Below are 21,969 nucleotides of genomic sequence, written 5' to 3' on the forward strand. Positions count from 1 at the left end.
GCATTCGTCATACCGTATGGTCTCATCCACCGCTCTCCACAGTCACTGAATTCTAAGCTTTGTAGTAATCCAATAGCCTAAAATATAATACTTATACATGACTATTCATGTCCTGCAGGCGTCTCCGTGATAAAGGGGAGGATGATAAAATGCCGCCGTTGAGAAAGCGTCAGCGTGGCCTCTTGCTGAGGCTGCAGCAGGAGCAGGTATGGCCGCTGTTCAGTTGTAGATCGCCATTGTTCTTCATTTATTTGTTTCTCTCCAAGAGTTGAACATTTTAAATGTTTTCTTTTCAGGCGGAAATCAAACGACTACAGGAAGCAAATAAAGCGGCTCGTAGAGAGAGGCAGCTGATCCTGAAACAGCAGGAGGAGATCCAGCGGATCCAGAACAGCACGCTGCGGCTGCAGGAGAAGCTGAAGTCTGCAGAAAGCGGGCAGCTGGTGAGTCCTCCGGGTCGTCACGTACGTCCGCTCTAGTCCTGGGCACAGCCCATGTTCAGAGATTAGATTTGTTTGCGGATATTACTGAAAAATAAAATCCTACAAATTGTGACAAAATGTTGCACGTTAATATTCCACAGGAGCAACCGAGCGAGGCGGAAATCCAGCCCAGTCCATTGTCCAGCCACGATCCCTCTGAAGCCGAGAGCCGCAGTCCGTCCCCGGTGTCCGTCTCTGGGAGTGAAACCAGCAGCATCATGCAGAAGCTCCGCAAAATGCACGGCCACATGGACGCCAAGTAACTACATTTCCTTCTTCACATACATGTGGACTGCGCATTAGTATACGCGCTTCTGTCAGTAATCGGGGCAGGATCTGGAGTCGGAGCATTCCCGGACTGTGCTTTGCTTTATGGTTACATGTCGCTGCACTTGTCCATTCATTTCCTTGTTTCCCATTGTAGTTGACAGCTCCATGTTGTATTTTCCAACCTCCATCTGTCTGATGTACTTGTTCTGTGCTGCGTCTCCAGGGCTTTGAAATGCTTTACTTCTCATGCCGTGGGCCAAATTAAAATTTCTTGCGAGCACCCCTTTATCATGAAAATGTTCCTGATGTTATTATATTAGTCAGCCCTCACCACCTTACCTTTCATAGTAGTACTATCTACCCCTATTAAGCAATACATTGTTTTTGCATCTTCCTCGGCTTTCTCCCCCGCACTCTGCTCGACCTCCTCCAGGATCCTACTATGGTCCCTTGCGGCTTTTTGGCTTTCCGCTTTGTTAGTCTGTCTTGCTCTCTCGTCTCCTTGGTAAACTCTCACTCCTTTTCTTGTAGAGACATCTGCCCTGTTCACTGCTTCTTCTCTGTCTTTACGCCCCAGCACTGGGCCTCTCTCAGTGTGTGCTTTCCCAAACTTCACCCCAAATTCCAGCTCTATATCTGCCGCCATCTGCTCAGGTAACAGCACCACTCCCTCTACTCTCTGCACCGTGTGAGGGGGGAGGTTGGTGCTATCACAAGACGAATCCTGGGGGCATGACCGTGTGCTGATGGGGGGCGCTAGTGAAAGCAGCGCATGCAACATTGTGTCTCCTCCCTCCTCTGCTTGCGGTCCCCTCATCCGTCCCTCTCCTCAGTCAGTGGCACCCCGATAAGGCCAAGATCTAATGTAAACTTGTCCCCAGATTCCTGACCAAGCGGGAACAGCAGCTGGTGCAGAGAAGGCTACATGCACAGGAGCTTCTGGAGTGGAAAAGGAGGCTGGACGCGGAAGAACTGGAAATAAGGCAGATTGAGAAGCAGGCTCTAGCGGCGTGGGACCACCAAAGTGTAAAAACTAAGGCACAAAGTAGCGAGGATCCACAAACCGTTGTGGAAGGTGAGGACCGTGGAAAGGTCACCACAGTAAAGGAAGATATTTGTGGTTATTCCCGACTGTTCCTTTTGTTTGTTTTATGCCTTTCTGCTGTAAAATTCTTGGGTTTTTTTCCTGACATTTCACTCATGTATCTCCAGTTTTATACAAAAAAAAAATAATATATATATATATATATATATATATATATATATATATATATATATATATATATATATATATATATATATATATATATATATATATATATATATATATATATATTCTCAGATAACAATCATGCTCATTGTATAGTCATTAACTCTGGAGGCGGTAGTGTGTATGTTCATAATCAGTCATCAGTTTTCTCCATATCCGACTGTTCAGGGTCTGTTTGATGTGACCCTCTCTGGATGATTGCTAGAATATAGTAACAAAAAAAACCACAATTGCACTCTGTAGTGCTCAGATATGTGGAACAATGAATATGCAAATATAGACATACATTACTGCTATGAAAAAACACGTAAAAATGGCCAGTTTTATGTGAGCCCAACAGCCAACAACAAGGTGACCTCTTTTTGTTGAGTCCCTACCAAACTAATGCCTTCTGATTGAACTCTCCTGCTCTTCAGCCTCTAATTCTCCATTTGCAGATTCCTGACCACCCATAAATTGTAGGTTTTTTTTAACCCAAAGAGAGTCATTAGTTTGATAAGGACCCAACAGAAGAGGTCGCCTTGCCTTTGGCTGTTGGGCTCACCTAAAACTGGCCATTTTTGTGTGCTAAGTATATCAATTTCTTTGTCGCTCCATTGGGAGACCCAGACAATTGGGTGTATAGCTTCTGCCTCCGGAGGCCACACAAAGTATTACACTTTAAAAAGTGTAACCCCTCCCCTCTGCCTATACACCCTCCCGTGGACCACGGGCTCCTCAGTTTTATGCTTTGTGTGGAAGGAGGCACACATCCACTCATGCATTCTCATACTTAGTGATGTCGGTTGGAAGAAAAGAGGGCCCCCACGGGGCCCCCGGCATGTTTCCTTCTCACCCCACTATGTCGGCGGTGGTGTTAAGGTTGAGGTACTCATTGCGGGTACGGAGGCTGGAGCCACATGCGGTCTCCTTCACCATCCCTTATGCGGCTCTGGGAGAAGTGGGATCCAGAGCGGTCATCCATTTGCTGGGACCGTGCTCCATCCGCAGCCCCTGGTGGAACCTGCCGGACCAGAGCCTCTTCAACCTCAGGGACCGGGCCCTGCAACTTAAAGGTACTCTGTGTCCCCATAGGGGACTGTGCAGGGAGCGCACCTTCTTCCCGGAAGCCGCGGTAGTTGTGAAATTGAGGAGGCCGGTGGACTTCCGCGCCGACCGTGCCTGCTTGTCGGGCGCGGCCTCAAATTTAGTCCCCGGCTTGACCGCGGCCTAGTCGCGAAAATCCCGCCCCCGGGCCTGCCTGTCAGGGGTAAGGGCGGGATTATCGACATGACGTCGGATGTGAGGGCTGGAGCATCCTGCATGTCTTCCTCCCCCCTCACTGACCACTGTGGGGACCCCAGATTCCCGCTCTTTGCTGGCGCCGCCCTCGGCCCCACTCCTCCCCTGAGAGCCCCGGCGGCCATTTTCTGGCATTCTGCCGGTGGATGCTTCTCAGTGAAGCAGCTCTGCAGCTCCGGGGGATCCACGACAGGGAATCTGGAGGACACACTCCGCTCGTTAGCGGTCGGTAAGCCACACCGGTCACCCGGTGCTGGTCCCTCTAGGGCGCCGGAATAGATACATATACATATATATATATATATATATATATATATATATATATATATATATATATATATAATAGATATATATATCTGTTCGGTCAGGCTGTATACCCTTTTCCCATATACCCTCAGTGGTCACTCTCCTAGGAGACAACAGCATGTCGTCCACAAGGAGCAAAGCTACTAAGGCACAGGTTTTTTTCGCGGCCTGTACCTCTTGTGGGGCTATGTTACCTGCGGGTTCCACCTACCCTCACTGTGAGCAATGCTCGACTCCTGCCTCGCTTGCTCAGCCGGAGCCTCGGCCACTGGTGGGCCCCTCCGCTCATGTAGACCCCCCTGCTCCCCCTGAGCAGGCTGCAGGGACAGAGTCACCGGTGTTGGCCTCTTTTGCTGAGAAAATCTGTCACTTTCCCAATCCATTGCACAGTCTATGGACAAATGGTCTTCTAAACTCCTTGAGGCATTGCAGTCCAGACCGGACCTTCCACAGGCCCCGGCCCCTGTTAGCTTGTCTCCTCCAGGCCCCTCTCGGTCCGCGCCGCAGCGCGCTCCCAGGTTGGCCCCTAGGTCTCAAGCGGAGGACTCCTGCCCGGACCGCAGTCCCAGACCGGCTAAGCGGTCTCGCTAGGACTCTTCCCCGACTTCCTCACGCTGCTCGGGATCCCAGCTTGAGGACTCTCAGGAAGACGAGGCGGACGTGGGAGCTCAGGGCTCTGACCCTGACTTCGCCCTTAACCTTGATACACCTGAGGGGGACGCCTTAGTAAATGATCTTATCTCGTCCATCAACCAGGTGTTGGATCTCTCACCTCCGCCTCCTCCTGTAGAGGAGTCGGCGTCTCAGCAGGAGAAACACCAGTTTCGGTTCCCCAAACGTACGCGCAATACGTTTTTTGATCACTCTAACTTCAGGGATGCTGTCCAGAAGCCCAGAGCGGTCCCGGACAAGCGCTTTGCTAAACGCCACACTGACACGCGTTACCCCTTTCCATCTGAAGTCGTTAAGGGTTGGGCTCACTCTCCCAAGGTGGATCCTCCAGTCTCCAGATTGGCTGCTAGGTCCGTTGTGTCTGTTGCAGATGGCTCATCCCTGAAGGATGCCACTGACAGGCAGATAGAGCTCCTGGTGAAATCCATCTATGAAGCCACGGGCGCGTCTTTCGCCCCCAGCCTTTGCAGCCATGTGGGCACTCCAAGCAATCTCGGCTTGTCTGACTGAGATTAATGCTGTCACACGGAATTCTGCTCCGCATGTTTCGTCTTTGACCTCTCAGGCGTCAGCTTTTTCTTCCTACGCCATGAACGCCGTCCTGGACTCCACTAGCCGTACGGCTGTAGCATCTGCTAACTCCGTGGCAGTCCGCAGGGCCATGTGGCTGCGCGAATGGAAAGCAGACTCTGCTTCCAAGAGGTTCTTAACTGGTTTGCCTTTTTTTGGCGACCGTTTGTTTGGCGAACGATTGGATGAGATTATTAAGGAATCCAAGGGAAAGGACTCCTCCTTACCCCAGTCCAAACCTAAGAGACCTCAGCAGAGAAAAATCCAATCGAGGTTTCGGTCCTTTCGTCCCTCCGCCAAGCCCCAATCCCCTTCGTCCAACAGGCCGGAGAAAGGCCAGAGGAACTCATGCGTGGCGGTCCAAGTCACGCCCCCAAAAGGCCGCAGGAGGCACTGCCTCCAAGAAGGCCTCCTCATGACTCTCGGCCTCCCCTAGCCGCATCCTCGGTCAGTGGCAGGCTCTCCCGCTTTGGCGACGCCTGGTGGCCACATGTTCAAGACCGATGGGTGAGAGACATTCTGTCTCATGGTTACAGGATAGAGTTCAGCTCTCGTCCTGCGGTTCATTTCTTCAGAACCTCTCTGCCCCCCGCTCAGGCCGACGCACTTTTTCAGGCAGTGGACGCTCTAAAGATAGAAGGAGTTGTGATCCCCGTTCCCCTTCAGGAACGTGGTCGCGGATTTTACTCCAACTTGTTCGTGGTGCCAAAAAAGGACGGGTCATTCCGTCCCGTTCTGGACCTCAAGCTACTCAACAGACATGTGAGAACCAGACAGTTTCGGATGGAATCGCTCCGCTCGGTCATCGCCTCGATGTCACAAGGAGACTTCCTAGCATCGATCGACTCCAATGGGACATTCTCCGCAAATGGGACAAGAGTGCGGCTTCCCTCGACAAGAACGTCTCTCTTTCCCTTGCAACCAAAACATCACTTCAGTGGTGGCTCCTACCCACATCTCTGTCGCGGGAAAAATCCTTCCTACCCCCAACCTGGGCTGTGGTCACCACGGACGCGAGCCTGTCAGGTTGGGGAGCGGTTTTTCTCCACCACAGGGCTCAAGGAACCTGGACTCCGATAGAATCGTCCCTTCAGATCAATATCCTGGAGATAAGGGCAGTATATCTAACCCTATTGGCTTTCCATCGGTGGCTGGAGGGCAGGCAGATCCGGATCCAGTCGGACAACAGCACTGCCGTCGCCTACATCAACCACCAAGGCGGCACTCGCAGTCGTCAAGCCTTCCAGGAAGTCCGACGGATTCTGCAGTGGGTGGAAGCCACAGGCTCCACCATCTCCGCAGTTCACATCCCAGGCGTAGAAAACTGGGAAGCAGATTTTCTCAGTCGTCAGGGCATGGACGCGGGGGAATGGTCTCTGCACCCAGACGTGTTTCGAGAGATCTGTCGCCGCTGGGGAATGCCGGACGTCGATCTCATGGCGTCACGGCACAACAACAAGGTCCCGGCCTTCATGGCACGGTCTCAGGATCACAGAGCTCTGGCGGCGGACGCGTTAGTCCAGGATTGGTCGCAGTTTCGACTGCTCTATGTGTTTCCCCCTCTGGCGATGCTGCCCAGAGTACTACGCAAGATCCGGTCCGACTGCCGTCGCGCCATTCTCGTCGCTCCAGACTGGCCGAGGCGGTCGTGGTACCCGGATCTGTGGCACCTCACGGTGGGTCAACCGTGGGCACTTCCAGACCGCCCAGACTTGCTGTCACAAGGCCCGTTTTTCCATCTGAATTCTGTGGCCCTCAACCTGACTGTGTGGCCATTGAGTCCTGGCTCCTAGCGTCTTCAGGGTTATCTCAGGATGTCATTGCCACCATGAGACAAGCCAGAAAGCCAACGTCCGCCAAGATCTATTACAGGTCTTGGCAAATCTTCCTATCCTGGTGCTCTGATAACGGTTTTCCTCCATGGCCGTTTGCCTTACCCACTTTTCTTTCATTCCTTCAATCTGGAATGGACAAGGGTTTGTCCCTCGGCTCTCTCAAGGGCCAAGTCTCGGCGCTCTCCGTGTTTTTTCAAAAGCGTCTAGCCAGGCTTCCGCAGGTCCGCACGTTCCTGCAGGGGGTTTGCCACATGGTCCCACCTTACATACGTCCGCTGGAACCCTGGGATCTTAACAGGGTTCTGTCGGCTCTTCAAAAACCACCTTTCGAGCCGCTGAGGGATGTCTCTCTCTCCCGTCTTTCGCAGAAGGTGGCCTTCCTAGTGGCAGTCACATCACTTCGGAGAGTGTCTGAGCTCGCAGCACTGTCATGCAAAGCCCCCTTCCTGGTTTTTCACCAGGATAAGGTGGTTCTGCGTCCTGTCCCGGAATTTCTCCCTAAGGTGGTATCCCCTTTTCATCTCAATCAGGATATCTCCTTGCCTTCCTTTTGCCCTAATCCAATTCACCAGTGTGAAAAGGATTTGCACTCTTTGGATCTAGTGAGAGCACTCTGGTTCTACGTGTCTCGCACGGCGCCCCTGCGCCGTTCAGATGCGCTCTTTGTCCTTGTCGCTGGCCAGCGTAAGGGCTCTCAGGCCTCCAAGTCAACCTTGGCTCGGTGGATCAAGGAACCGATTCTCGAGGCCTACCGTTCTTCTGGGCTTCCACTTCCTTCAGGGCTGAAAGCCCATTCTACCAGAGCCGTGGGTGCATCCTGGGCATTGCGACACCGGGCTACGGCTCAGCAGGTGTGTCAGGCAGCTACGTGGTCTAGTCTGCACACTTTCACGAAACACTATCAAGTGCATACCTATGCTTCGGCAGACGCCAGCCTAGGTAGGCGAGTCCTTCAGGCGGCGGTTGCCCACCTGTAAGAGGGGGCCGTTTTCGGCTCTTTTTTTATCGAGGTATTCTTTTACCCACCCAGGGACTGCTCTTGGACGTCCCAATTGTCTGGGTCTCCCAATGGAGCGACAAAGAAGGGAATTTTGTTTACTTACCGTAAATTCCTTTCTTCTAGCTCCTATTGGGAGACCCAGCACCCGCCCCTGTTCCCTTCGGGCTGTTGTTCTTTTGTGTACACATGTTGTTCATGTTGAATTGTTCTTTTGGTTCATGGTTTCAATTCTCCGAACATCCTTCGGATTGAATTTACCTTAGACCAATTTATAAGTTTTCTCCTTCCTGCTTTTGCACCAAAACTGAGGAGCCCGTGATGCACGGGAGGGTGTATAGCAGAGGGGAGGGGTTACACTTTTAAAGTGTAATACTTTGTGTGGCCTCCGGAGGCAGAAGCTATACACCCAATTGTCTGGGTCTCCCAATAGGAGCTAGAAGAAAAGGAATTTACGGTAAGTAAACAAAATTCACTTCGTTCCACGTCTCCTTTTTGTTACTATGTTTATTGTTCACATTAGAAAGGTAGGAGGTGCCATCCGTCTTTTCTTAGATTGCTAGAATATAGTGTCAGGGGCACTAGGAAGGTGTCACACCGCTCTGGCTCCTTTATGATCTGCCTTTTCTTTACCTAATCCACATACTTGAAAATGTATTTAAATGAGACCATAATCATTCCCTGTTGTTCTTAGACAAGAGGCACAAGGAAGGCTCCTCAGCCCCACCAAGTCCAACGATCCAGACCAGGACCTCCCTGAGTCCTCCTCCGGAGTATTTATCTTCTGATAGTATTGAGCCGTCAACCATTGCTGAGCAGATTCAGGAGGAGAGCGGAGACCATGGAAGCATCTCTGAAGATTTGGCTGTATCTGGACCCAGCAAAGTGGTACATACTTTATGATTGTGACCTTGATCAGTCCATGTATGAGGATTTTTGGTAGCAGCATGTGACTAATGGTTTACACAAACGTATTCTCACAGTGTCTCAAATAAGGGAAAAAAAAGCCCTGGATGAACCTCCTCTTATAGAGCGGACGTCGCTACGTGCTCTGCGTTCCCGTATATATCACATTAGTGTATTGTTCTGCATCTCCCAGTGGGGTGAACCCATTATCATCCTGCCCATTGTTATATCTGCAGGGAGAACAGGGAACATTCCAGCCCGAACGTTTATTCAATGCTACGTACAATGACAAATGACTTATTAATGCCAATTTCTGACGCCGTGACTTAGCTTGACGGACAAGTCCTCCAAATTTTCCATTGATAATAAAAGTAAAATTAAATGTTTGTATTGTTTTTAGTCTCCTCCGAGAAGCAGCAAGTCACCGGCAGACCTGGAATCCAGCAAGGAAAGTGTGAAACCCGGACGTCAGAAAATGCACATCACCCTAAGACCTCACCAGCTGCCGCACACGTGGTCTGAAGAATCATTGTCCATGACGCATTCAGGTAAATGGCACGCAGCGGCGTTATTATTCAGGTTCCTGCATAAAACACATTAATTGCTGTTATCATGACACGTTGTTTGCTTTAGCTGAGCATGACGGTGTAATAAATATGGCAGCCCCTCCGGACATACAAGATAATATTAGTTTTTTTTAATCCAATACATTTTATTGAACATTTTCTTCATATTCAAAAAGAGAAAGACAACCAATAAAGAATTCAACATAATTCCCATCCTCCCCTCCATCCAACTGTAAGGCCCTGTGCGCACACTGCCTTTTTTGCTGTGTTTTTGCTGCTTTTTGTGGTGCAGTTTGTTCGCCTAAACTGCATATATGACCTTCCCCAGCAAAGTCTGAGAAATCCAAAAGGCTGTGCGCTCGTTTTTTTTTTTTTGCTTGCAGTTTTGGGTGCAGATAAAAGAAGCAGCGTGTGACTTCTTTTCTGCTTTTTTTCCCTGCGTCTTTCCATTGCCTATAGTGAATATATGCAGAGGCAAAAACATGGCAAAAACGCACCGTAAATGCAGCAAAAACATCCATTTTTTGATTCATTTTATTCGTGCAGATGTGCGTTTTTCAGCCTGAGGGTACGTTTGTTGCTCAAGAAACAAAACTTCTGTGTGTTCACATACCCTAAGGCCTTGTGCATACGCTGCTCTTTTTGCTGCTTTTTTGGTGCAGTATTGGGTGCAGTTTGTGGTCCTAAACTGCATGTATGACCCTCCCCAGCAAAGTCTATGAGAAATCCAAAAGGCTGTGTGCACATTACTTCTTTTTTGCCTGCAGTTTGGGTTGCAGAAAAAAAACAGCATGTCACTTCTTTTTTGCGTTTTTCCCTGCATTTTGCCATTTGACAATGTTAAAAAAAAAAAAAAAAACACACACACCAAAAACACGTGGTTTTTCTTTATCGTTCCTATGGGAGACTCAGACATTGGGGTGTATAGCTTCTGCCTCCGGAGGACACACAAAGTACTACACTCAAAAGTGTAGCTCCTCCCTCTGAGCTTATACACCCCCTGGAGAACCAGATCTAGCCAGTTTATCGCTTTGTGTTCAGGAGGCATACATCCACACATGCATTCTCATCTGATTTTTGGAAAGAGTTTGAAGAAAAGCGGGTCCAAGTCTGGACTCCCGGCATGTCCCTTCTCACCCCACTGTGTCGGCGGTGCTGTTAAGGTTGATTCCAAGGCTGGAGCCTTACATGCCGTGCTCCTTCACCATCCCTCCTTGGCTCTGGCTTGAAGTGGGAGCCAGCACGGTTCTCCATGCTTGGCAGGAGACCGGTCTCCATCCGCAGCCCTTCAGGATCCTGCTGGACCGGAGCACTCATCCCCAGGGACATGGCCCTGCGTCTCAGCAAGCTAAGTACCTGAGACGTTTATATATTGGGGGTCCCTGTACTTTATTGGTGGGGGAGAGTGTGCTGAGTGAGTTTTCTGATATTTCCGGCGGGTTCTCTGGCTGACGCCGGAGAACCGCGCCGATGGTGCCTGCGCGCCGGCCGCACCGCTCAAACTTAGGCCCCGGCTTCGCCGGAGGCCTACTTTCGGTTTCACTGCCCTCGCATGTCATTCATGCAGAGGGACAGCGTGGCTCCGCCCAGCGGCCGTTCTGCACAGGGGAGGGACACTCCTCACTGGGTACATGTCTCCTCCCCTGTAAGTCTCTTTGGCCCTCCAGATCCCGCTCTCAGAGTAGGTCCCGCCCCCTCTCTTCGCTCCGGCGCCATTTTCTTCCAACCCGCCAGACAGATTTTTTCTGTCAACTCCCCCCTGCTCCAAGGCCGCCGCCTTCTCTCAGGCCGTGGCATCCTTGCAGGCCAACGGAGTAATTCTACCGGTTCCCGCCCGGGAACGGTTCAGAGGTTTCTACTCAAATCTCTTCCTAGTCCCCAAAAAGGACGGTTCCTTCCGGCCCATCCTGGATCTCAAGCTTCTCAACAAGCATGTTCAGGTGTGGCATTTTCGCATGGAGTCTCTGCGATCAGTCATTGCCTCAATGACCCAAGGGGATTTCCTGGCATCCATCGACATCAAAGATGCCTATCTCCATGTGCCAATTGCAGTTTCACACCAGCGTTGGCTACGTTTTGCAATCGGACAGGAACATTTCCAATTCGTGGCTCTTCCCTTCGGGTTAGCCACGGCCCCTCTGGTATTCACCAAGGTCATGGCAGCAGTGGTTGCGGTTCTGCACCTCCAGGGGTTGGCAGTGATTCCTTACCTGGACGACCTTCTAGTCAAGGCTTCATCCAGCGCAGACTGTCAGCGGAGTGTCTCGCTCACTCTCGCCACCCTAGCCCAATTCGGGTGGCTTGTCAATCTGCCCAAATCCACTCTGACTCCGACCCAGAGGCTCACGTACCTAGGGATGCAGTTCGAGACTCTGCCGGCACTTGTGAAGTTGCCCTTAATCAAACAGCAGTCCCTCCAACTGGCGGTGCGCTCTCTGCTGAGGCCCCGCCGTTATTCCCTCAGGCGCCTGATGCAGGTGCTGGGTCAGATGATGGCATCAATGGAGGCTGTTCCCTTTGCCCAGTTCCATCTGCGCCCCCTGCAGCTGGACATTCTCCGCTGTTGGGACAAGCGGCCTTCCTCCTTGCACAAGTTAGTGGCTCTGTCGCCACAGACCAGGAGCTCTCTTCAGTGGTGGCTTCGGCCCATCTCTCTGTCTCAGGGACGCTCCTTCCTGGCCCCGTCCTGGGTGATCCTCACCACGGATGCCAGTCTATCCGGCTGGGGAGCGGTACATCTCCACCACCGAGCACAGGGCACTTGGACTCCGTCCGAGTCAGCCCTCTCGATCAATGTGCTGGATACCAGAGCCGTGCTTCTGGCTCTCCTAGCTTTTCACCACCTATTGGCGGGCAAGCACATCCGAGTCCAGTCAGACAACGCGACAGCGGTTGCCTACATCAATCACCAAGGCGGGACACGCAGCCGCCTGGCAATGTTGGAGGTACAACGCATCCTTCAATGGACGGAGGACTCCAAGTCCACCATATCCGCAGTCCACATCCCAGGCGTGGAAAACTGGGAGGCAGATTATCTCAGCCGTCAAACCGTGGACAGTGGCGAGTGGTCCCTTCATCCGGCAGTGTTTCAGTCAATATGCCGCAAGTGGGGCACTCCGGACGTGGACCTAATGGCATCCCGTCACAACAAGGTTCCGGTTTACGTGGCTCGCTCCCACGATCCTCAGGCATTCGCCGCGGACGCTCTGGTTCAGGACTGGTCCCAGTTTCGTCTGTCCTACGTGTTTCCCCCTCTAGCTCTCTTGCCCAGAGTTCTGCGCAAGATCAGAATGGAGGGCCGTCGAGTCATCCTCATTGCTCCGGACTGGCCCAGGCGAGCTTGGTATCCAGACCTGCTCCATCTGTCCGTAGAGGTGCCGTGGCATCTTCCGGACCGTCCAGACCTTCTCTCACAGGGTCCGTTTTTCCGCCAGAATTCTGCGGCTCTCAGATTGACGGCGTGGGTCTTGAGTCCTGGATCTTGATGGCTTCCGGTATCCCCCCTGAAGTCATCTCCACTATGACTCGGGCCCGTAAGTCTTCCTCTGCCAAGATCTATCACAGGACTTGGAAAATTTTCCTGTCCTGGTGTCACTCTTCCGGCCATGCTCCTTGGCCTTTTTCCTTGCCGACCCGTCTGTCCTTTCTACAGTCCGGTCTGCAGCTTGGACTGTCCCTCAACTCTCTCAAGGGACAAGTCTTGGCTGTCAGTGCTGTTCCAGCAGCGTATCGCCCGACTGGCTCAGGTCCGCACCTTCTTGCAGGGCGCGTCTCACATCATTCCGCCTTACCGGCGGCCCTTGGATCCCTGGGACCTCAATTTGGTTCTCACGGTTTTGCAGAAACCCCCCTTTGAGCCTCTTAGGGAGGTTTCTTTGTCTCGTCTTTCACAGAAAGTGGTCTTTCTAGTGGCCATAACTTCCCTCAGGAGAGTCTCTGATTTGGCTGCGCTCTCTTCGGAGTCGCCTTTTTTGTTTTTTCATCAAGACAAGGTGGTTCTCCGTCCGACTCCGGACTTTCTTCCTAAGGTGGTTTCTCCTTTCCACCTTAGCCAGGATATTACCCTACCTTCCTTTTGTCCGGCTCCTGTTCATCGCTTTGAAAAAGCGTTGCATACTCTGGATCTGGTGCGTGCTCTCCGGATCTATGTGTCTCGCACCGCTGCTCTTAGGCGGTGCACCTCTCTTTTTGTGCTAACCACAGGTCGGCGTAAGGGCCTCTCTGCTTCTAAGCCGACCTTAGCCCGTTGGATTAGGTCGACCATTTTGGATGCCTACCAGTGTTCTCAGGTGCCTCCCCCGCCGGGGATCAAGGCACACTCGACCAGAGCTGTCTGTGCCTCTTGGGCTTCTTGTTCCGCGTGTTATCACCGGCTGTTGTCGTGGACAGAGTCTCCGGTTGTTCCGGTTCTTGCTCTGTTTTTACTTGCGGGTGGCTATTCTCCTTCAGCTTTTGCACTAAACTGGCTAGATCTGGTTCTCCAGGGGGTGTATAAGCTCAGAGGGAGGAGCTACACTTTTGAGTGTAGTACTTTGTGTGTCCTCCGGAGGCAGAAGCTATACACCCCAATGTCTGGGTCTCCCAATACGGAACTATAAGAAAAAGAATTTACGGTAAGTAAACAAAATTCTCTTTTTTTTTGTCCGGAGATGCGTTTTTCTGCCAGAGGGTGCGTTTTCGCTGGAGAAACAAAACTGCAGTGTGCGCACATCGCCTTTCACAGGTTTTGACATTACCTACATTCCGCCTTGCTTGGACTTCAAAATGTTCCATCCACATGAAGGCTATAATCTGGGCTAGATCGGCTCTATCAGCCGTGCCACGCCCCACCCAATGGGTACACACACCCATACAACCCTACTTCTCCTATCACCCATCTTTTTCAACCCTTCAGGTCAGACCCATTAACAAAAACTGGTCCAGGTTATGGTCAGCGGCGCTAAATTGGGGGCATCGAGCCAAGGTGCCCAAAAGTCCTCGAATTTCCTATAGGCGTTTCTCTCTTGGTATATGTATTACTCTGATCGGAGGGTGGTGGTCAATTTACTAATGAGTTCTCTGCTAGTCGGAGCTTTTATAGTTTTCCAGTATGAGGCTATACGTTTCCGCACTTGATATGGAATACGAGCAATGGCTACCTTATGGCCTTCCGGAATAGGCAACTCCAATGTGTAGCCAAGAACACAAGTCAGGGATCCCGGAGCAACCTGACCATTATCAGTTGAGTTTATGAAGTGGATTACTTTCACCTGGCAGCTCCACATGAGGGGTATAAAGTCTGCGTCCTCAGCGCGTCACTTCCAGTAGCAAGAATCTGATGCCGCCCTATGTTATATAAAAATGTCGCAGTCCTTTATTCCCTGTGAATCAAGTATATTTGGGAGAGTGTTCGCTTCACTAATCGACACCAGTGGAAAGTCAATATAAAGAATTTCTTCATCGTTCCTTTGGGAGACCCAGACCATGGGTGTTTAGCTTCTGCCTCCGGAGGACACACAAAGTACTACACTTAAAAGTGTAACTCCTCCCTCTGAGCTTATACACCCCCTGGTAGCCAGTCCTAGCCAGTTTATCGCTTTGTGTTCAGGAGGCATACATCCACACATGCATTCTCATCTGATTGTTTGACTTTTGGAAAGAGTTTGAAGAAAAGCGGGTCCATGTCTGGACTCCCGGCATGTCCCTTCTCACCCCACTGTGTCGGCGGTGTTGTTAAGGTTGATTTACAAGGCTGAAGCCTTACATGCCGTGCTCCTTCACCATACCTTCTGGGCTCTGGCTTGAAGTGGGAGCCAGCACGGTCTCCATGCCTGGCAGGAGTCCGGTCTCCATCCACAGCCCCTTGAGGATTCTGTTGGACCGGAGCACTCATCCCCAGGGACATGGCCCTGCGTCTCAGCAGCTAAGTACCTGAGACGTTTATGTTGGGGGTCCCGGTTCTTTATTGTAAGGGGAGAGTATGCTGTATGTGATTGTTTTAACTTTTCCGGCGGGTTCTCCAGCTTTTGCCTGAGAACCGCGCCGATGGTGCCCGCTTGTCGGCCTCGCCGCTTAAATTTAGGCCCCGGCTTCGCCGGAGGCCTAGTTTCGTTTTCCTGCCCTCGCATGTCACTCATGCAGAGGGACAGGTTCGGCTCCTCCCGGCGGCCGTTCTACACTGGGGAGGGACACTCCCCACTGCTGGGGCGTCCCTCCTTCCCGGCAGGTCTCAATAGCCCTCCAGTTCCCGCTCTTTTATAGGAACGCCCCTAGTCCCGCCCCCTCCATTTCTCAGGCAGAGTTCACTCTGCTCTGGGACATCCTGCATTCTACATCTCTGCTGAGGTGCTGCGCTCTGGGGGACCGGGCTTCGGAATCTGGAGGGCACACAACACCGCGCTCAGCGGTCTGGTAAGCCACAGCCGGTCTCCGGTTGTGGACCTCTGTATATTCTCCCTGGGGTTCATTCTCTGCAAAGCCCCCACTCCAGCAGCATGTCTCACACAAGGAGCAAGGCTCCAAAGCTTTATTCTGCATGCACTGCATGTAAGCTCCTGCTGCCTGAGCCGAGCATTTATCCACACTGTGATGGTCGCTCTAACTTGGCGGTGCCACAGCCTGGAGTCTCACCCCCAGTGGTCTCTCAGGCTGCTGCTGCACCTGTGATTGAACCCCCGGCCTGGGTAGAGTCCTTTTCTAGGTCCATATCCCAGTCATTTGCTGAGTCCATGGGACTTTTGTCCAGGACTTTGATGAATATGCATCAGCCCCCCTCACAGGGTGCCTCTAATACTCTTGACAGAGGACTCCTATGTATCCCATCGATTTCTCTGAGGGTGACTCAGATCTTAGTGATTTGATTGCTTCTATTAATTCTGTGCTGGATCTCAATCCGCCAGTATCAGAGGAGCAACCCTCTCTGGCAGAAAAGCACCAGTTTACCTTGCCTAAGAGAGTGAAGAGTGTGTTCTTTAACCACTCCAGTTTTCAGACCGCTGTGACCAAACCCAGGGCCTGTCCTGACAAACGCTTCCCAAAGCGTGGTTCTGATGACCGGTTTCCATTTCCACCTGAGGTGGTCAAGGAGTGGTCTCACTCCCCAAAGGTAGACCCTCCGGTGTCTAGGCTATCAGCCCGGACCGTTGTGTCGGTGGCTGACGGCACCTCACTTAAGGATTCCACTGACCGTCAGATTGACCTTCTGGCCAAATCTGTGTACGAAGCTGCGGGGGCCGCGTTTTCCCCGACTTTTGCAGCAGTGTGGGCTCTCAAAGCCATCTCTGCTTCTCTAGAGGAGATGCATTCCCTCACCAAGGAATCTATGCCTGAGATGGTTACCTTAACTGCTCAGGCTTCTGCCATGTCTGCCATGCTAGAGGCTGCTCACCGCACTGCGGTGGCTTCAGCTAATTTGAGAGTGGAAGGCAGATGCTTCGTCCAAGAAGTTTCTTGCTGGGCTCCCTTTTGCTGGTTCACGGCTGTTTGGTGAGCAGCTGGATGAAATCATTAAAGAAGCTACTGGCGGGAAGAGTACTTCCATGCCACAAACCAAGACCAGGAAACCCGCCCAGGGTAGGAATCAATCGAGGTTTCGTTCCTTTCGCTCCTCCAACTGGTCATCCTCTAAGCCTTCCGCCTCGTCCGCTAACTCAGCCAAGGATCAGAAATCCAACTGGCGCCCAAAAGCGCGTCCGCAAAAGACCGCAGGAGGTTCTGCCACTAAGGCAGCTTCCTCATGACTCTCGGCCCGCTCCAGCCACGTCCTTAGTCGGTGGCAGGCTCTCCCACTTTGGCGACGCTTGGTTAAAGCAAGTCTCCGATCAGTGGGTGAGAGACATCATATCTCACGGCTACAGGATAGAATTCTCTTCCAGCCCTCCAAACAGATTTTTTCTCTCAACTCCCCCCTGCTCCAAGGCCGCCGCCTTCTTGCAGGCCATGGCGTCCTTGCAGGCAAACGGAGTGATTGTCCCAGTTCCCGCTCAGGAACGGTTCAGAGGTTTTTACTCAAATCTCTTCCTAGTTCCAAAAAAAGGACGGTACCTTACGGCCCATCCTGGATCTCAAGCTTCTCAACAAGCATGTCCGGGTGCGGCATTTTCGCATGGAGTCTCTGCGATCAGTCATTGCCTCTATGACCCAAGGGGATTTCCTGGCGTCCATCGACATCAGAGATGCCTATCTACATGTGCCAATCGCAGTGTCACATCAGCGTTGGTTACGTTTTGCGATAGGAGAGGATCATTTCCAATTCGTGGCTCTCCCCTTCGGGTTAGCCACGGCCCCTCGGGTATTCACCAAGGTCATGGCGGCAGTGATTGCGGTCCTGCACCTCCAGGTGTCTACAGTGCTTCCTTATCTGGACGACCTTCTGGTCAAGGGTCCATCCAGCGCAGACTGTCAGCGGAGTGTTTCGCTCACTCTCGCCACCCTAGCCCAATTCGGGTGGATTGTCAATCTTCCCAAATCCACTCTGACTCCGACCCAGAGTCTCCCGTACCTAGGGATGCAGTTCGAGACTTTGCCGGCACTTGTGAAGTTGCCCTTAGACAAACAGCAGTCTCTCCGGCTAGCGGTGCGCTCTCTCCTGAGGCCCCGCCGTTATTCCCTCAGGCGCCTGATGCAGGTGCTGGGTCAAATGGTGGCTTCCATGGAGGCGGTTCCCTTTGCCCAGTTCCATCTGCGTCCTCTGCAGCTGGACATTCTCCGCTGTTGGGACAAGCGGCCTTCCTCCTTACAGAGGTTAGTGGCTCTGTCGCCACGGACCAGGACCTCTTTTCAGTGGTGGCTTCGACCCATCTCCCTGTCCCAAGGGCGCTCCTTCCTGGCTCCGTCCTGGGTGATTCTCACCACGGATGCCAGCCTATCCGGCTGGGGAGCGGTACATCTCCACCACAGAGCTCAGGGCACTTGGACTCTGTCCGAGTCAGCTTTTTCAGTCAATGTGCTGGAAACCAGAGCTGTGCTTCTAGCTCTCCTAGCCTTTCACCACCTGTTGGCGGGCAGGCACATTCGAGTCCAGTCAGACAACGCGACAGCGGTTGCCTACATCAATCACCAAGGCGGGACACGCAGCCGCCTGGCAATGTTGGAGGTACAACGCATCCTTCAATGGACGGAGGACTCCAAGTCCACCATATCCGCAGTCCACATCCCTGGCGTAGAAAACTGGGAGGCAGATTATCTCAGCCGTCAATCCGTGGACGGTGGCGAGTGGTCTCTGCACCCGGCAGTGTTTCAGTCAATCTGCCGCAAGTGGGGCACTCCGGACGTGGACCTAATGGCATCCCGTCACAACAACAAGGTTCCGGTTTACGTGGCTCGCTCCCACGATCCTCAGGCCTTCGCCGCGGACGCTCTGGTTCAAGACTGGTCCCAGTTTCGTCTGTCCTACGTGTTTCCCCCTCTAGCTCTCTTGCCCAGAGTCCTGCGCAAGATCAGACTGGAGGGCCGTCGAGTCATCCTCATTGCACCGGACTGGCCCAGGCGAGCTTGGTATCCGGACCTGCTCCAACTGTCCGTGGAGATGCCGTGGCATCTTCCGGACCGTCCAGACCTGCTCTCGCAAGGTCCGTTTTTCCGCCCGAATTCTGCGGCACTCAAATTGACGGCGTGGCTCTTGAGTCCTGGATTTTGACGGCTTCTGGTATTCCTCGTGAAGTCATCTCCTCTATGACTCGGGCCCGTAAGTCTTCCTCCGTCAAGAACTATCACAGGACTTGGAAAATTTTCCTGTCCTGGTGTCGCTCTTCCAGCCATTCTCCTTGGCCATTTTCGTTGCCGACCCTTCTGTCTTTTTTACAGTCCGGTCTGCAGCTAGGACTGTCCCTCAACTCTCTCAAGGGACAAGTCTCAGCTCTATCAGTGCTGTTCCAGCGGCGTCTCGCCCGGCTGGCTCAGATCCGCACCTTCATGCAAGGTGCGTCTCACATCATTCCGCCTTATCGGCGGCCCTTGGATCCCTGGGACCTTAACTTGGTCCTCACGGTATTGCAGAAACCCCCCTTTGAGCCTCTTAGGGAGGTTTCTTTGTATCGTCTTTCTCAAAAGGTGGCCTTTCTAGTTGCCATAACTTCTCTCAGGAGAGTCTCTGATTTGGCTGCGCTCTCCTCGGAGTCACCTTTTTTGGTTTTTCACCAAGACAAGGTAGTTCTCCGTCCGACCCCGGACTTTCTTCCTAAGGTGGTCTCTCCCTTCCACCTTAACCAGGATATTTCCCTGCCTTCCTTCTGTCCGGCCCCTGTTCATCGCTTTGAGAAAGCGCTGCATACTCTAGATCTGGTGCGTGCTCTCCGGATTTATGTGTCTCGCACCGCTGCGCTTAGGCGGTGCACCTCTCTTTTTGTGCTAACCACAGGGCGGCGCAAGGGTCTCTCTGCTTCTAAGCCGACCTTGGCCCGTTGGATTAGATCGACCATTTCGGCCGCCTACCAGAGTACTCAGGTGCCTCCCCCGCCGGGGATCAAAGCACACTCGACCAGAGCTGTCGGTGCCTCTTGGACTTTTAGGCACCAGGCTACGGCTCAACAAGTCTGTCAGGCTGCCACTTGGACTAGCCTGCATACCGTTTCGAAGCACTACCAAGTGCATGCTCATGCTTCGGCAGATGCGAGCTTGGGCAGACGCATCCTTCAGGCGGCTGTCGCCCACTTGTGAAGTTAGGCTCCGCCTACTTCTTAGTTTTTTCTGTATATTCCCACCCAGGGACAGCTTTGGAACGTCCCATGGTCTGGGTCTCCCAAAGGAACGATGAAGAAAAAGAGAATTTTGTTACTTACCGTAAATTCTTTTTCTTATAGTTCCGTCTTAGGAGACCCAGCTCCCTCCCTGTTGCCTGTTGGCAATTTTCTTGTTCCGCGTGTTATCACCGGCTGTTGTCGTGGACAGAGTCTCCGGTTGTTCCGGCTCTTGCTCGGTTCTACTTGTGGGTGGCTATTCTCCTTCAGCTTTTGCACTAAACTGGCTAGATCTGGTTCTCCAGGGGGTGTATAAGCTCAGAGGGAGGAGCTACACTTTTAAGTGTAGTGCTTTGTGTGTCCTCCGGAGGCAGAAGCTAAACACCCAATGTCTGGGTCTCCCAATACGGAACTATAAGAAAAAGAATTTACGGTAAGTAACAAAATTCTCTTTTTTACTGAGAAATACCCTTACATTTCCACCAATCCTCGTGAGTGGAGTCGGTGCCCTTCGCTCTCCATGCAGCGTTCCTCCGGCCAAGCCTTCATCTTCAGGGGAGAACGGAAGACGACTTCCAGCTGAACAGCCTTTAACAGGTCATCTATTGTGAACAAGTCATTTACAGCCAATTATATTTCTAAATCTCTGTAAAAGAATTCAGTGTCGTCTTTAGCACTTGTAACGTGGACTCATGGATGAATTCACACGTCGCGTATTTGTTGCAGATTTTCTGTTCAGATTCCAAATCCAAAATTCTGCAACAAATACTTCGTCCTGTGCAATGCAGTGTGAATGGAGTTTTAACAAACTCAACATTAAACGTCTGCTTTGGACTTTCGGGCTCGGTGATCATTTCAAATCCACAACATGAGCTATAGATTGTGGAAATGTCATGGGTTTTCACTGCATGAGCTATAGATTGTGGAAATGTCATGGGTTTTCACTGCAGACTTCATTGATTGCGATGAGTAAAATCTGGGGCAAAATTCTGCAGTCACAAACACGAAAATCCACTTTTAAGACGAGATTTTACTGTGGATTCTGGTACGGATTTTGAGGCCAGATTCACAGCGTTATTTTTACAGCCGTGTAGTCACGTAGCTTTTATACATGGCTTTTTCTTTTCTTCAGAGGCTACGTCTGATCAAAGTGACATTGAAGGCCGTATACGAGCACTAAAGGAAGAGCTTAAAAAACGTAAATCTGTTGTAGAGAATCTGAAACGAGAGCAAAGAAGAAGACAAAAAGAAAGATTGCGAGCACAGGAAGCCATCTTACTACAGCAACTTCAGGTAATAACATGCTTTGTAGACATTGTCATAACTAGAGACCCATGGGCCCCGATGCAGAATTTGGACCTGGACCCCATCTCCATGATGGTCAGATGCAGGGGCGGAATGATCTTGGTCGCAGAGTCACTTCTGGGCCCGGGGATGCAGGGAGCCCGCCGTCCCCAGCCCCTGCTTCAGCTGGATGTGTCTCCGAGGCTGCACATCCAGCTGAAATGCATCGCGGTGCAGAGACCCGTCAGTTCCATGTACTGCGATATACGCTGCCGGCCAAACAGAAGCCGGCAGATTTCATGTGTGTCCCAGTGACTGAGGCCGGCGCATGGCAATGACATCATACATTGCAATTGCACTGGCACCGATGAAAGCTGCCGCATACTGCGCGCTGGCTACACAGAAGGGCGCTGCACAATGTGGGAGTTGGGAACGGTGAGTACAATGTTGTTTTTTTCATTAGACAGGACGGAGACATATTTACCAGGAAGGGGACAGTTTATACCAGGAGGGGCACAGCAGTGGGTCAGTAAACACCAGGAGGGGGACAGTAGATATCAGTGGGTGGACAGACACCAGGATGTGGGCTAGAATGGAGGACATATATGCCAGGATGGGGGACATTAGAATAGGGGGACATTACTATATAAGGGGGGGGAGTGGGCAACTCATGTGTTTATAGGATTTAGAATGCTAAATGTATACATACATATACATAGATGTGACCAACATAAGGAGTGGGCACGTCCAAGTTTTGCACCAGGGCCCATCAAACCCTAGTTACGCCACTGGTCAGATGCATGGGCCTTTGTAGCGTTCTAGACTGTATAACGACATACGTATGGCACCTTCGTGTGATAATTTTGCCTGTCTTG

At 51.9% G+C, this 21,969-nt stretch overlaps 1 protein-coding gene across 9 annotated transcripts in view; it reads left to right on the plus strand.

Annotated features, from left to right (window-relative positions):
- CEP350 (centrosomal protein 350) overlaps positions 1-21,969 on the plus strand; it is a 172,718-nt gene that overhangs the window by 135,128 nt on the left and 15,621 nt on the right. For 7 of the 9 annotated variants that reach the window (XM_075320581.1, XM_075320582.1, XM_075320583.1 and 4 more), the window contains 8 exons: positions 119-206; positions 297-443; positions 584-741; positions 1,284-1,406; positions 1,634-1,827; positions 8,378-8,571; positions 8,990-9,137; positions 20,943-21,103. In XM_075320581.1, coding sequence (XP_075176696.1) covers positions 119-206; positions 297-443; positions 584-741; positions 1,284-1,406; positions 1,634-1,827; positions 8,378-8,571; positions 8,990-9,137; positions 20,943-21,103 — 1,213 coding nt within the window. The remainder of the gene's footprint in view (positions 1-118; positions 207-296; positions 444-583; positions 742-1,283; positions 1,407-1,633; positions 1,828-8,377; positions 8,572-8,989; positions 9,138-20,942; positions 21,104-21,969) is intronic. The other 2 variants (XM_075320589.1, XM_075320590.1) reach the window with 1 other exon arrangement.

The sequence above is a fragment of the Anomaloglossus baeobatrachus genome, chromosome 8 (assembly GCF_048569485.1).
Source record: "Anomaloglossus baeobatrachus isolate aAnoBae1 chromosome 8, aAnoBae1.hap1, whole genome shotgun sequence".
NCBI classification, from domain to species: Eukaryota; Metazoa; Chordata; class Amphibia; order Anura; family Aromobatidae; genus Anomaloglossus; species Anomaloglossus baeobatrachus.